Genomic DNA, 16,194 nt, shown 5'->3' with positions numbered 1-16,194 from the left:
CTGACAGCATATTGCCCTGTAACGGCTTTTCAACCGGCGCCTTCCAGTGGCCCAAGCAAGGCATTAAGTATTTGGGCATTTTATTTCCAGCTAATTTTAGCGAATTAGAGAGTTAATTTTGACCCTTTAATAAAAAGGTTTTCGAGTGATGTGGAAAGGTGGGCTTCACTACATTTATCTGTGACTGGGAAGGTTAATGTTATAAAAATGAACTGTATTCCAAAATTCAACTACCTACTACAGTCTCTCCTCATTGAAGTTTCCCTCTTTTATTTTAAACAATTTGATAGTATAGCTAAATCCTTTATTTGGAATTGTAAACGCCCTCAGTTACTTTCCAGTAAGTTACATAGGCCAATTGACAAAGGTGGGTTAGTTCTCACCAGGATTTTGTTTTACTATTATGCTTTTGGTCTCAGACATTTGGCACATTGGTCACTTCCACCTGAGAGAGAGCCTCTCCCTGGCTCTTCATTGAACAGGAGGTCCTTTCCCCTATCTTGCCATTGCAAAGTCTTTCTACCAAGCTGCCCGGAGAAGTAAAGACACATCCCGTTATCTCGCACATGCATTTAGTATGGACAAAAGTTTCCCACGTGTTCAATTAGAACATTTACCTGAACGTTGCCACGATTATTTGGTTGAACCCTGAATTGTGCATTAACAAGTCCCCTTTCTGCTGGACAGAATGGATTGAGAAGGATGTTGCTACGCTGGGTGATCTGTATGAAGATGGAGCGTTGAGATCCTTTGAAAATATAATACAGCGGTTTGAGATTCCCAGATCTCAATTCTAGGTACTTACATCTGTGCCATCTGCTCTGTACCACCTTTGGGTGTAGTGCGCAGCCCCCTAAAGCAGCAGACACTCTTGAGATGGTGCTTGCTGCTTTTAGAAAAGGTCATGAAACTTCAGCGTACTATTTCTGGCTAATTCAGAGTCTAGTGGACGGGGTTTTAACATCTCTTAAGAAGTTATGGGAGAGAGATTTGAATTTAGTACCGGAAGATGGAGAATGGGGTAGGATTTTTAAAAGTCTATGTCTAGGGATGCAAGGGTGCGCCTCATTCAATTTAAGATTCTGCATCGTTTTTATTGGACTCCCTCTAGATTGTATAGGCTTGGCCTTAAAGACACACCTACTTGCTGGCGATGCCAGTTGGAGGATGGGGACATAGCCCATGTTTTTTGGTTCTGTACTAAGATTCAAGAGTTTTGGTCGAGGGTTCAGGATTTTATCTGTGAGGTCTTGAGCACTCAGATTTTATTCTGCCCCAGACTTTGTATTTTGGGTGATGGGGCGGGTATCAATATAAGGAACAAACATATAAAAAACTGGGTCCTTACCAGCGTGATGATCGGCAGGCAGGTAATTCTTTGGGGATGGAAGTCGGCTGGTGCGCCCTCATTTTATGAGTGGTGCACCGAGTTGGGCAGAGTGGCAGCTTTTGAGAAGATGTCACATGGACGGCTGGGCAGTTTGGGTGCTTATGGTACGAAGTGGGGCACTTATTTGGCCTTCCTAGAAGGTTGCCAGGGAGGAGCAGTGGAGAGGGACAATTCAGATTTAATATATGCAAGTTGGTTTATATGTGGAACACTTTTTCTTTTTTGTTGGTTAATTTTATATATCTTTTTATGTCATTGAGTATTTTATTTGGACTGTCTGTTTGTATGTGTGTTACTGATAAAAGTTGATTACGTGTATTCATGTGCTGTTTGTTTTAGTTTGAGTTTGGAATCTATAAAAATTGTTATTGACAAAAAAAAAAAAAAGTTTTACTTCTTCCTATTTGGCTGGTCATATGATCTGAGCATGGCAGCCCCCATGAGGCACTCCATGTAAAATAAAACGGCTTTTATTAGACTATTGGTTTGACTGGAGTCTGCTTTTCATGCGAGTGTACATGATTTTAGACATATTTTTCAAAAGTACTTTGTATTTCTTTAGAGGTAAAACTTAAATATAATGGGAAAAAAATACTTGGTGCATGGCATCATAATATCACACCCGTAGTTCCCACAGAGCATTGTTACACTCAGATCATTTAAAATATAAACCGAGAGGCACACAATGATGAATTCAATTACCCAAGCATACTGTATGTATTTTTGATCTGTTTTTTTTCCCCCTTTCCTCTTGAAATGGACCTTTATATTGCTTGACATTGTAATCACAGAACAGTAATTGTCTCACCGCATGGCTGTGCCAGCTGTATTGTGCTCAGTACTCGGGGTGAATGACAAATATGGATGGTTGGCTTTTGTTTAACCTCTTTGTTTTTTCCGAATTCTCTCAAGTCAGTCACAACACACACTCTCGCTTTGAACTCAAAACTGCTTGGGGATAGAGGGATGTAAATGGAAAAACAGTGAATTGTCTTGGAAGAGTGATGACATGAGAGAGATGTAGTTTAGGTGGGTGGCATCAATCCAGCTTCATCCTGAAGTACCTCTCGAAGGCTCAGCTTCCTAACACACCATCAATTTAGCTTTACAAGTTATGTCTATATAACAGTTCTATCTATAACTGATGTTCTGGAAAGATTGCTTCTAAAGGAAATGTCAAATATAGGAGTTGGCTTAATTCATCTATCTACCTTTCATTCATCCAGCTGCTCACATATCTCCCCATCCATTCATCCTACTATTTAATACAATAATTCTTATGTGCCAGTTATTTTAATGAATCAGTCAAAAAGACTCAAACTCACGAGTTATCAGTTTGAATCAGTTTAAAATTTGATTACCACTAAATCCGTCAGAGCGGTTTTGAAAATAACATCTGACTCACTTGACTAGATGTTTATATGGCAACATGTAGTTAAGATATAAAAAGAGTTTTGTTGTAATAAGTGGTATTTTTATGATACAAAAACATTCAAATATGTTCCAACTGCAAAAGCAAAATTCTGCTGGCATCACTGGCTCACAATGCATATATTTTGATATATAATTTTAATGTCATTCCATTTCATCTGTTTACTGCAGGAGAACATAAACGTCGATGAGGCTGCTCGATTCTTGGTGGAGAACATCCTTCTGAATGATAAAGGCCTTCCATATGAGGAAAACAATGGTGACAGAATTAAACTGGACCAACAAACAGTGCCTGCTGAGAGCAAGTCAGGCTGCTGTTAGCATGGATGCACTTGTCTGTCCCATCAACCTACGTGAATAGGAGCCCAGGGACCAAGCTCAACAAATCCCCCCAACCCGCAACACCACCCCACCCTGCATCTTAATCTAAAACCCACAAGAGAAAAATGCTGCCACAGACACATACATAGGAGGAGGCAGACTTGTCAGTTTGTGCTCCAAAAGGGGAGAAGACGTCACTGCCAAAGGACAAATGATTAGAAGAAAACGTCTCATAAAGAGAAAAATTACCAATAGTCTCGTAATGAGCTGTATGTAGCAAGGTGTTTTCAGTGTTGTAATAATGTTGTAATATTGCTCATATATTAATCATAATTAAATTAAACTAATGTCTTCATCACAGAAGGTGAGCCAGTTTAATGTTCTCTGGACTAAGAAATTTGCTTCTGTTTCTGGGAATATCCACTCTGCATTTTGCAGGACAAATGTTCTTGTAATGTCACTATAGCAAAATAGGGTTTAGGTTAGGGTGCATATTACCAGGGTATTTAGTAATTGTATGCTAGGAAGGAAGATCCCTCTATCATCAATCTTGAAGCTCTTAACACAAAAGGATGTTATAAAAAGAAGAATGTCAAAAACACAAGCATATCAGTTATCTTCTATTAAGAAGACTGTAAGAGTCATGAGCATTAATTTTCATATGTGGTTCAGAGAGAGTAAGATCGTATTTCGTTTCCTCAGGCTCATGTACGTGCTAACATTCAAACATGTCGATTTTTTTATTTTTATTATTGATACTGAATAAGGGTTCTGGACATCTGCTCATTCCATGCCTTTATTCTACAATGAGCTTGATGCAAATATACCCTTATTTCATTTTAATATGCTGGAATTTGTCGAGTTTACAAACAAAGGTTTGTTGTAACCATGATAAGAAATAAAAACTTTTAAACTAAAGTTGTTTGTGTCTGTTTGTGAACTCATGGATATGCAAGACTTTTAAAATATGTAAGTCTAACGAAAGCTTCAATATGATTAAAGTGAAACGTAGCACTCAAAGTCAGTGGTTTTCAACCTGTGTGAAGGGGGCGTGAGATTTCGGTGTTTTATAGTGGTGGGGAATTTGATCATCACAGTAACTGGAGTCTTGTCAATGCGTTCACCAAAGAGATTCGTTCAGTCACCGTTTTTACAGATTTCTTCTGTAGGCCTGTATGTGGCGACAATGATTCAACTGATTTGCTACAACCAAAACATTGGAAGTGAGTGAGAACAATTTGTTCACGTTAAGGTTTTGTTCAGAAAAACCTGATTCATTCACGAGCGAGAGAGGTGAAATTGGACAGAACGATGGAAATATGTCAAATGGTAGCTAGATAAAATATGGATTGACGTGCATCATGTGAAAAAACGAACCATGTTCACAGTGTGTTGTATGTTCTAAAGTGCTTGCAAATGACCGTTTAAAACCTGTGCAACTAATAATATATTTACAAAGCGAACACCCGGCGTTCAAAGATAAAACGGTTGACTTTTTGCACCGTGAAGAGTCAAGGTTGACAAATATATAACTGAAGACCAACCAAACCACAGTGCAAAGTCATGATTTCAACTCACATCATAAGCAAGTACCACTCACGTGGACCTTATTCACAGTAAAGCCATCTTTAATTTTTGATGGGAATTTCAACAAGACTGAGGGATGGGGCCTGGGTAGCTCAGCAAGTATTGACGCTGACTACCACTCCTGGAGTCGCGAGTTCAAATCCAGGGCGTGCTGAGTGACTCCAGCCAGGACTCCTAAGCAACCAAATTGGCCCGGATGCTAGGGAGGGTATTCACATAGGGTAACCTCCTCGTGGTCGCTATAATGTATGGTTCACACTGTCGGTGGGGCGCGTGGTGAGTTGTGCATGGATGCCACAGAAAATAGCGTGGGCCTCCACAGGTGCTACGTCTCTGTGGTAACACGCTCAACAAGCCACGTGATAAGATGTGTGGATTGACGGTCTCAGACGTGGAGGCAACTGAGATTCGTCCTCCGCCACCCAGATTGAGACGAGTCACTACGCCACCAAGAGGACTTGGAGTGCATTGGGAATTGGGCATTCCAAATTGGGGAGAAAAGGGGGGGAGGATACAAGACTGAGGGATAGACTAAAACTATACGATTTTGGCCACAATTTTGCCATCAGACGAATTTTGAGAAGATTTCTCTCGTCGTAGAGCAAAATCGTCCGTCTTTGATCACTTAGTGTGACATGTTCACAGACAGCTTATTGTTAGCTTCCTACGAAGTTCTGGTGGTGTCAGAAATTTTGTGTCATGGTCATCCACTGTGACTGCTCCCATGACAGCCAGATGAGATAAAACATTCAGTCAGCGCTGCCAATTGAGATGATTGGGACCAATGTCTTGGGTACAATGTGTATCATACAGTCTAATATTACTGTCACACAGTGTGCCATGGCTTTTACCCAAGATCTCACTAGCATTATATCGTACAGTCTGACAAAAACAATCGTAAAGGACCATAAAAATTGTACAGTGTGCACCCGGCTTTAGTCTTTTTAATGGATTGTATGCTGTTTAAAGTGTTTTGGATCCTTCAGCTGACACAAATTTGAAAAAATATTAACACTGAAAACATTTTAATAGACAAAAAAAAGAAAAACGAATCCCTCTCAGCCTCGTTTTCATTCACATCAAAAATAAAATATGGCGATACTGTTATGGTCTATGTCGGGTACTAAACCACGGACTGGCACGATGTGCTAGGCCAACTGTTACACTAATAATGTAAGTTATTTTATGTAACTGTATGCGTATAGTGTTCATAATCTTAGTTATATTATTTATTATATTATTTATTATATATTATCATTAATATGTCAAGGTTGTTAGCATGCATTTCTTTCTCAATACATTTTGAGCTAAGAGAGGGTGGTGGAGGGACCTGAGGTCAACACAATATCAGCTATTTACGAGAGGGAAAGGAGACAAGGCCACCAGAGTTAATAGCTATCTGCGTTAGAGTTATTATAAGCTTAATTTTCTTCAGAAATAGTATGAGATGTTGAAGTTTTATACTGGTATCATGGACATTTAAAATGCAGTGAGGAGTTCACTGGCGCAAGGTGGTAATAGACCATATTCATAGTAGCACAGGGTGGCCAACTTTGGATACCAGGCAGGAGTGAGATTTTGATGTCATGGCCAGGGCCGCATTAATGAACAGGCAAATCGTTGGCCCGTGCCCGTGGCACCTTAATGTGTCCCTGGACATGTTGATACTAGTAGGCCTTCTATCTTTATTTTCTAAAACCACAACAATACCTAATCCAACCCTACAAGGCAAATATTTTTATTTATTTGGCTCACTTACGCCAATTTAACTATCATTCACAATTTCAAAACACCCATACACTATGGCACAACCAGGGTTTTTCCTGGGTCCAAAAATGGTCTTCAGTGGTGGCTGAGGTACCAAGCTCACCCAAAAGTTGGTTGGTTACATAATTGCAATTAATTACTATTTAACAGAATTACTAAACTGCATTTCATGTTTTCATTGGAAATCTGGAACTTTTTGAATTTTACAATTGTTTTCCTTCTAAATGCTATGGGAAGTCAAACTAAATTAACTTAATTTAAATAAGACCTTATTTTTATAGGGTTAGTTATAATGTTCTGAAAATATACCTACAGTACGAGTGGACCACTTTACTGAGCCGAGACTGTGCTTCCAGTAAAAAATGTTGTGTCCTTTTGAAATATTGTTTTCCTTTCATCAGGCTCTTAATAATTTATAGTAAGTCATATCTTGAAGATAAACAGGGCCGGTTTGTTAGAACAAGAGGAAAACTTTGTCTATAATTTTTCCAAAATTCATTGAGGTCCATATTTAAAACCCCTTCATTCTACAGTTTGTACTTGCCTTTATGTATGTTTAGCCTGTCATAGTCCTTCCTCTGTCTAATTGTAATTGATAGCCTAATAATAGGGCCGTAACCACACTGGATGGCTCCTTATGACTTTAGATGGGTCAATGTAGCTAGTCTTTCTAAAAAAAAGAAACTAGTTCTTGTTAAGGAAAAAAAATAATAGACTAAACACATATACATAAAGTTCTTAAAATAAAATAATATAAAAAATTAAGCTATACAGATTCCTCCTAATAGATTTAATATGAAACTATAACTTTTCTGTCACTGTTACTTCAGAATAAACAAGATATATTCTAGTAAGGGTGATGATGTGCATTTAAAAAAAAAAAAAAAAAGCCTTATAATTGATGTTGATGCACGGTGTTGTCTCATCTTTACCTTATCAGTGCTGTATATAATGTCGGGGTTGTCGTTTGAGAGGTTTTACTTCTTCTCCCTATTTACATTAGATGATTCTCTGTAGAATTCATATTAAGTGCATTAGTTCTGGTTTGTCCGCGTGCCGAGATATCGAATGCATGTTGAGTCGCGCGCTCTGCGCTACCCCAGAACTCTGTTTATCCTGTTTCTGGGGCAAGGGCGTAGCAGCGTAGCAACCTCTTTAAAAAGGTGATGTTTGTCCCCCACACTTTTCCAAGCTAAACCCATACATAGTCCAAGTGGTGGATTTGTATACAGTATTCTTTGCGTTTTTTTTTACATCGAGCTGATTAAGCGACCATCCAGCCAATCACAGGTGAGTTTCGTGAGCCGAAACAACCCTTACATCAGTGTATCCCAACCACTGTGGCACACTAGTGTGCTGTGAAATATTGTAAGGTGTGCCTTGGAAAATTATCAAATTCCACAAAATAAATAAATGCATGAAACAAAAAATAATAATTTCAGGGATCCAAACTCCTCACCTTTCTGAGAAATTTGCCATTTTGAAACCATAATCGGTCACTTTTGTGATTGTGAAGAGTAATGATTAATATGCAAAAGTGACTGATATTTATACTTATTAAGGGTCTTTCACACGACTCGCGTCAGTGCAGCAGAATACATTGAAGTCAATGAAGTGACGCCACTTTACACCAAAGTGTTTTTCACACATGTTTTTGCTTCAACAATAATGTCTTTGAGAGGACTAAGCAACAAGAAATATTTAAAAACTGTTAAAATTTGTGAAGAGACATTGAATGTCTCATAATTTCTTTTCATTAAAGATTACCTTATCGTTTACGAATATCAGAGACCCCAGTTATTGGACTAATTTAAATTCACCAAGAAAATGCTTAGACCTAAACATAAAAGAGAACTTTTATTACTTTCTGCTATCAAAGCAACTGCAAGCTTTTTTTCTCTCTTCCAAATACATATTTTCAATGTTTATTGTGCACACCTCCCGCTTTTTTACATGGCAAACTCATAAAATCGCCCCTCTGTGACGCTTTCTGTAACTCTTGTCATGTGGAGGGCAATGCGGCGCTTGATGCTGACGTTGAACGGAGCGTTGACGTCTCGACTCAACTCATGTGAAATTAGCTTTACAATGACGAAAGAACATTATTGAAACTTAAAATTATTATTATTTGTCTATTATTGTGGTCTTTTCTGATAAAAGCCATGCTCAGCAGTTTAAATAGGCTACTGTAGGAAAATGATACCGTAGATCTGCTTTGTGTTTATAATTCTTATACTGAAGTCAGTAGATTTGTAGCCATGCAAGTTTTAATGAAGGAGAAGATAAGGACGTTATTGAAACTCACTATTATTAGACTATTATTGTTGTCTTTTTGGATGAAAAATAATGCTCAGACTGAAGGAAGATTATAGATCTGCTTTGTTCTTTTAATGCTTAAACCCTACAAAGTCTCTTGGTAGATTTCGGTCATGAACGACTCAAAATGATTCACTGACTCACTCATAGCACATAAGACGCTCATTTGTCGCCACCTAGTGACATTTCCAGAAGGGGTCACTGAACTAATCAGCTAATAAAATTGAACAAATTTGTGAAACAGAAGCAAGCCTCACCAAAATACTCTTTATTTTGCAGCTAATTCTGCACAGTTGTAAACTGAATAAACTTGAATCACTAAAATAGCTGGAATTGGTGTTTTTATCTTATTCTTTTAAAAAAATATCCCCAGAAAACATTTTCGTGGACCAGTGATTGTCTTACCTTTTTCGCCCATCATGAGTTTGCATCCCTGTAATTTGTTGTGGCATTGCAAGAACAAATCTACAAATTAGAAAAGAAGCAAATTTGTTGTTTTCTCATTACCCCTACCTATGTGAATTGTTTTTTTTTTTTTTTTTTTTTTTTTTGCATAGTCGAATTTCAAACATTACAAGTAAACATGCTACTAAGATGGACAGGAAACATGGACAAGTTCTGAAAAGAAAAAATATTGACGATGGTTAGTCTATGTGGGATAGGGTTTTCTGCCGTGGCAGAAAAAGGTTGGGAAACACTGCCTTACGTAACAGGCCATCAGTCAGACAGTCTAATCAACACGGCAATGTTCATTTCTACAAAGTTGCTTCCAACAATGCTCATTTATGCATGTTTTTTATTGGCATTGATGTTGATCTAAATGAATAATCTAGAGATGAGGAACACACAAATGAGAGTTATTTATCAGCATATCGTTCTTTTTTGGGAGCAGTACATGAAATGCACTGCAGAAAAAAAACAAAAAAACAAAAAAAACAAAGGACAATCCTTTTAAGCACACATTGTAAGTGGAGTTTATATCAGTGCATGAGTCTTCATGAAGTTATGCTTTTTACTTTATGTTTGTGAGGTAATAGTTTGACCAGTTGTTTTTGCCAATTTAAGGAATAATAGGGTTCAAAACAGTGTTACTATGAATGCAAACTTTAATACAGTGAAAAAGACACTCTATTAGCATAACATAAATATATATAAATAAATAAAAATGTTCAACATTCTTTTGAATGTCCATGTGCTAAAATAAAATATTTGATGGCATGAGTGTACCTTCATTCACTATTACTATTATTTTGAATGGCCATGGAAAATGAAGCAATGTGATAATTTTACCTGGTCGCAAAAAGTAGTCCGTTAATTAACCTGATGAACTTTCACCTTTTGCTGACCCTTTATGCTTCACAGAGCATAATGTGTGCTTCTAAATCACTTGCACCTTTATTAGGAACTGACACATAAATGCCAGCTTTACATGTCATACATTCTGCTTCCCACGGATCACGACCTGGACGAAAGCCTGGGAATTTTTTGTGCAAATCTTCTGTAAATTTGCACTTTCGTTTGGGCATTGTTTCCACTCAGCTGTCATTTGCTGCTGCTGTCAAGCAACTGTTTGATGCCGAACACAACAGCGCTTCGCGCGTTCGCGGAGAGATTGACAGGCAGGAATTTGGCCAATAGTTGCTGCAAGCCTCTTATTATCGACCAATTGGTGTGCGAGAAGGCGGGACTTACAAAGCAACGCAAATATGCGCGCACACTCAATGAAGTATTAGACCAGATGCAAATCATAATGCAACTAAAGCCGAATCCTGGACATTTTCGCAAATTTAGAAATCCCGGCCGGACGCTTTTTTAAGGTCCGAAAAAGATGACATGTCCGGGAAAAGAGGACGTATGGTCACCCTACATCAGCTCCTGTTTTTTTTTTTAACCTCTGTGTTGGTGTGCAGTCAATAAACTGTAGGAAAAAAATATAGACCTTCTGTTTTCTTAGAACTCTTAGGCATTTTACTGAAGTGAATATATATGTAGACACGCATTTTATACATGAAAACGTACGGACGTTATTGAAACTCATTATAATTATTATAAGACTGTTATTGTTGTCTTTTGATAAAAGTCATGCTCAGCAGCTCACAAACTGTAGGGAAATTATAGATTTGCTTTGTTCTTATAATGCTTAAAACCTCTGCTAAAGTCTCTATGTAGGTCTGGAGACATACAAATTGTAAAGGATTAAAATTTCCTTTTGATCGTTGATTCAGTGACTAACTCATTTCACACAAGACACTCATTTGTCACCACCTTCTGGCATCACCAGAAATGGTCACTGAATGAATCTTTAAATGGATCTGAACAAAGTTTGGTGAACATAGTCAAAACACTTGAGACATTTGGATACATTTAAATCCCACAATGCACAAGCACAGAGTAAAAAATAAAATTGTGCACATGCACAATTGTCATTATTGTAACTGATTAAATAATTTATTCAGGACCAGTTTGTGCTCAGTCTTTTATTGTCATGTATGAAACAGAAGCAAGTGCTCCTCAAGATGCCCTTTTTTTTTCTTTTTTTTTTTTGCAGCTAATTTTGCAATTATTTTGCAATACTTGAATCTTTAAAATACTACAAATATTAAAAGTAAATAATATGTAAATATTAATATATTACTTATATCATACTTATATATACTGTAATATATTAATACTGCATTGTAAGTGTTGGGTATGTGCGAGCCACCTACTGACAGCTGTGTGACTGCTATGCCCCTGCTCTGGGGCTGTTTGCTCTAGCAAAAATTCAAGTCTCGTGCTGATGGAAAAATCAATTTTAGTTCTTACAAAATCTTTGTTTTAACACTTACTTAGTTTAATAATTTTAAACCATGACTTGCCCTATACATAAGTAATATTGGCATTATATTCATGCTGTTAGCCAGAGGGAAACTGGCCCCCACAGTGAGCCTGGTTTCTCCCAAGGTTATTTTTCTCCATTAACAAACATCTTATGGAGTTTTGTGCTCCTTGCCACAGTCGCCTTCGGCTTGCTCACTGGGGTTATAAATACAATTATTATTTAATTACTTATTTTTAAACACGATTCACAATCGTATTTTATCAAACTACACAATGATGACTCTAAGACATTATAGATATTACAGTTTATCTTCTGCCAGTGCCTGATCTTCTGTAAAGCTGCTTTGAAAGGAGGGCTGTGTCTCGTTTCGAGACTGTCTCGTTTCATAAAAGCGAGTAGGACACTTCGAATGCGACCTTCTTTCACGGGAATTCAGGGGATGCAAGAGGTGTATCCTTCCTGGGCACTCACAACCCACAATTCTTTGCTTCAACGGAAATGTCTAAAAAAAATAAAAATAAAAATAAACATAACGCCAATTTGCTCATAAATATTATGTTCAAACGCAAGTAATGTTAATTCCCAAGTTGAATTACCTCAGTAGATGGGTGCAGAGTATATAATATGTATTATTTTATTAATATATAATTAAAATAAAGTATTAGACTAAAAGTACACCTGTAAAATATATATTTTGTTTCTCTTTACATCTTTATAACTCTCCTAAAATTTACCTCATACTTTCCCTTCTAAAGGGACTTTGTTCCCTTCTCACTCAAAGCGCTCCTGCTTGTTAAAGAGTGGCGTGATGTCATAGCAACCATGTTACGTTCCGTTTCCGTTTGTCCTACGAAGGCCGTCTCGTTTAAACGAGGTTTGTTTAATGGAGGACACTCGGTATACTGCAGCCTTCAAAGGACGCGTCCTGCCTAGCATGCAGCCTTCCAAACGAGACACAACCGATGTGTGATATGAAAGGCGCTATACAAATAAAAATGACTTGACTTGACATTACAGTTTGAATTTAGCCGTCACTAAAAGTCTTGTTACAGGGCCTTTTGTGAAAAAATTAACTTTCTTAATTTTGTTTGAATGGAATGACACTTTGAGTGGTGTGTCCTTCTCGAAGTGCCCTTCAAGTGCGCAAAAATGCCGTTTGGTAAACGCCCAAGGTTTATAAGAAGCTCTGCGCTCGAGCTGTAGGTAATCCCAAACGAGCCTGTCGCCTAGCAACATGGCAAACATTCCCCATTGCCTCCGTCTCTGGGCAGCGTTTCCTATTCATTATTATCTTGCCTACTTTAATCAGCCAAGTGGTCCTTCAAAGTTTGAACATTTAGATTAGAAGTGCATACAACTGCAATGTCGAAATCACCTAAGAAAAAAGCGTCCTCATCCAGCCTCGTCTCTTCTTCGCAAGGACAATCTCCCAAAAAAGAGTAAGGTTTGACTGAAGATTCGATTATATAATCTTGCTGTATTGATGGCCTCGAAATATTTCAATAATATGAATAGTTACAAGTATTATAAATAATTACTGATATCTTAAGTGTATATATGTTTGTCCTAGAAAAGGTTGATTATTTGGAGAGTTTTGGGTTTGAAATGCTGATTTGGGAAATTCGTTTTAAATTTAACATTTTATTTTAGTTATCACAATTTAATTTGAGTTAAAGCAGAGAGTAACATGGATGGAAAAATAAATGTAAGAAACAAAAGACAATTCACTATGCAAATGCAAATGTTCGCCTTATAAGCACTGTAATAATGCAGTGTTTACATTAAATGGCAAACACATACTTTAAAGTCATGCACTGTCTTCAGAGCATCCTCGCCACTGGCCAGTGCATCAGAAATCCCTGGGGAGGCAAAGAAGAGTCTCTCCTCTTTCTGGCCAGAGTGGACTGATGCTGAGGTTAATGCAGAGAAATGGGATGCAGCTAAAGCCTCTAAGGACAGCAAGGTGAGTATTAGTGAATAGCATGAGTATTAATGAATAGAACAGTATCGAATGCACAAGGTCTTTTTGCTTTCTGAATAATTTTTCAGAATAATGTCAGTGTTGGTCCAACAATGAGAAATCTATTTCAGCTAACAGCTTGGCTGTGAGATGAAGTATTGTGATTGATACATGCATTATAATGTCATCTGTATTTTTAAATAGCATTTATTTTTTCTGTCAATGGTAATCCAAAACAATACTGAGCCATTTACTGTCTAAATGCTCAACATTGTCAACAGTTATTTGATGATCCAGAAGGGAAGGTTGAACTTCCTGCCTCTTTGAGGGTACACACTTGGAAGCGTCCTTCAGAGTACATAGTTATTAAGGTAAGAATTTATCAGCCTTAGAAGTTGTTACCATCTCAATGTTTCCGAGATACTGGGGGGGTGGGCCTCGGTAGCTCAGCGAGTATTGACGCTGACTACCACCCCTGGAGTCGTGAGTTCGAATCCAGGGCGTGCTGAGTGACTCCAGCCAGGTCTCCTAAGCAACCAAATTGGCCCGGTTGCTAGGGAGGGTAGAGTCACATGGGGTAACCCCCTCGTGGTCACTATAATGTTGTTCTCACTCTCGGTGGGGTGCGTGGTGAGTTGTGCGTGGATGACATGGAGATTAGCGTGAAACCTCCACATGCACAATAACGCTCTCAACAAGCCACGTGATAAGATGCGCGGATTGACGGTCTAAGACGCGGAGGCAACTGAGATTCGTCCTCCACTACCCGGATTGAGGCGAGTCACTACGCCACCATGAGGACTTAGAGCGCATTGGGAATGGGCATTACAAATTGGGGAGAAAAAAAAAATTGCCAAATGTTTTGTTCATGGCATAACTAATTTTGTCACCCATTTAATAAGTATACAGATTCCTTTATCCATCCTAAAGATGTATGTTTGAGTGTGATTTTGATTGGGTTTAATTTGCAGTACTATGCAGTATAATCTAACAACATAACTTCTAAAATGAATCTGTCATGAATTGACCAACCAACACACATGGTCAAAGCATCCTTGTCTGTTTTGTGTTGACTCCTCTGTTTTACTGCATGCTTTAAGAGAAAATTAAATCCTAGCCATGCTGAGCCTTATTGGTGAAATCTGTTTATGTTGCTCTTATATGAGTTAGGGTTGTAATTAAATTACCTTGTGCACAGAATTTCACAATCATTCCTCTATTTTGATAATGTTGGGCATTCAGCACAAGTCATGGGATGATAAAAAAGCTCACAACACGCAGCAAAATCACAAGGCAATCAAGACTAGGCACTACTGCACGGACGGCAATTATATTTGCCATTTGACCAGCTGTATTTAAGATGTCTAATTGACAGAATAAATCAAGGTCAGCTCTGTTGTCACTTTTATGGCAACAATGTAGAACAAAAAAAGACAATAGTTGCAATTTTTATATGTCTAAGGGCCGGTTGCATAAACATAGCCATTGACTTGACTGCGTCTAACAATTAGTCAGACTAACTAAAGATGCTAGAGAAAGCCTGTTGCACAAAACAAGCTCATGGCTCTTTACGGAAGAACGGTCTAATTTGCATTGCATTGTGGGAAGTCTCTGAACAACTTTAAACAAAATGAGTGTGGGGTAAAAGGCTCCATCACCACCTATTTTAACAAAACAACAATTGTGTTATTACTTTTCACACAAATTATGTTGCTCCATCATTATTCAATAAAATTATTTATTTGTTATTTTTTAAATCTTGAAACACTTTCAAACCAGAAAAAAAGCACATTTCCTTAAAGAAATAGTTCGCCCAAAATTTTAAATTCTCTCATTACTTTGTCACCCTAATGCCACCCCTGATGTGAATGACTTTTTTCTTCTGCTTAACACAAACAAAGATTTTTAGAAGAATATTTCAGCTCTGTAGGCCCATACAATGCAAGTGAATGGTGACCAGAACTTTGAAGGTTAATCAAAAGTAATCCATATGACTCCAGTGGTTTAATATATGCCTTCTGAAGCAATGCAATCACTTTGGGTGAGAAGCAGATCAATATTTAAGTCATTTTTTTACTATAAATCTCCACTTTCACTTCCACATTCTTCTTCTTTTGTTTTTGTCTTTTTTTGTGTGCATATTGCCACCTACTGGGCAGGGAGGAGAATTTATATTAAAAAAGGACTTAAATATTGCTCTGTATATTGAAAGACTTTTTTGCCAAAGATTGTTTCAAGTACATAATAAAGGGTTGCTTCTATAGATCTGCCTTTGAGTGAAGGTTAGTTTTAGCCCAGCCTAGAACTCTCATACATTTATTTATTGTTTAAATTGTGTTTGCTATAAATTGGAACTGAACTATGGAAAGCAGATCTTTAGGAACAGGAATTGGTGCTCCTACAGTACAGTACACACACACACACACACACACACACACACACACATACACACACACACACACACACACACACACATAAATATATATATACAGTATATGAATGTAATATATCATGTCCTTTAAAACAGACTCCTGTTGTGGTGGAAAATGAAGCCGCCTTTGACCTCACCTCAGCAAATGAGCATTTACTCTCAAGTGAGGT

General features: G+C 37.8%; 2 protein-coding genes across 2 annotated transcripts in view; both read left to right on the top strand.

Moving 5' to 3' along the window:
- The window catches only part of rab32a (RAB32a, member RAS oncogene family), a 57,404-nt gene extending 53,725 nt beyond the window's left edge, over window positions 1–3,679 (top strand). The window contains exon 3 of the mRNA XM_051645289.1: window positions 2,993–3,679. Within this exon, the coding sequence (XP_051501249.1) occupies window positions 2,993–3,142 (150 nt within the window). The 3' untranslated portion in view covers window positions 3,143–3,679. The remainder of the gene's footprint in view (window positions 1–2,992) is intronic.
- Window positions 3,680–12,995: 9,316 nt separating this feature from the next.
- The window catches only part of adgb (androglobin), a 52,332-nt gene continuing 49,133 nt past the window's right edge, over window positions 12,996–16,194 (top strand). Inside the window, exons 1-4 of the mRNA XM_051725212.1 lie at window positions 12,996–13,072; window positions 13,458–13,596; window positions 13,875–13,964; window positions 16,121–16,192. Of these exons, the coding sequence (XP_051581172.1) occupies window positions 12,996–13,072; window positions 13,458–13,596; window positions 13,875–13,964; window positions 16,121–16,192 (378 nt within the window). The remainder of the gene's footprint in view (window positions 13,073–13,457; window positions 13,597–13,874; window positions 13,965–16,120; window positions 16,193–16,194) is intronic.

The sequence above is a fragment of the Myxocyprinus asiaticus genome, chromosome 19 (genome assembly GCF_019703515.2).
Source record: "Myxocyprinus asiaticus isolate MX2 ecotype Aquarium Trade chromosome 19, UBuf_Myxa_2, whole genome shotgun sequence".
Taxonomy (NCBI): domain Eukaryota; kingdom Metazoa; phylum Chordata; class Actinopteri; order Cypriniformes; family Catostomidae; genus Myxocyprinus; species Myxocyprinus asiaticus.
Note: the sequence above shows the minus strand (reverse complement) of the source record. Positions and strands in the feature narration are given on the sequence as shown.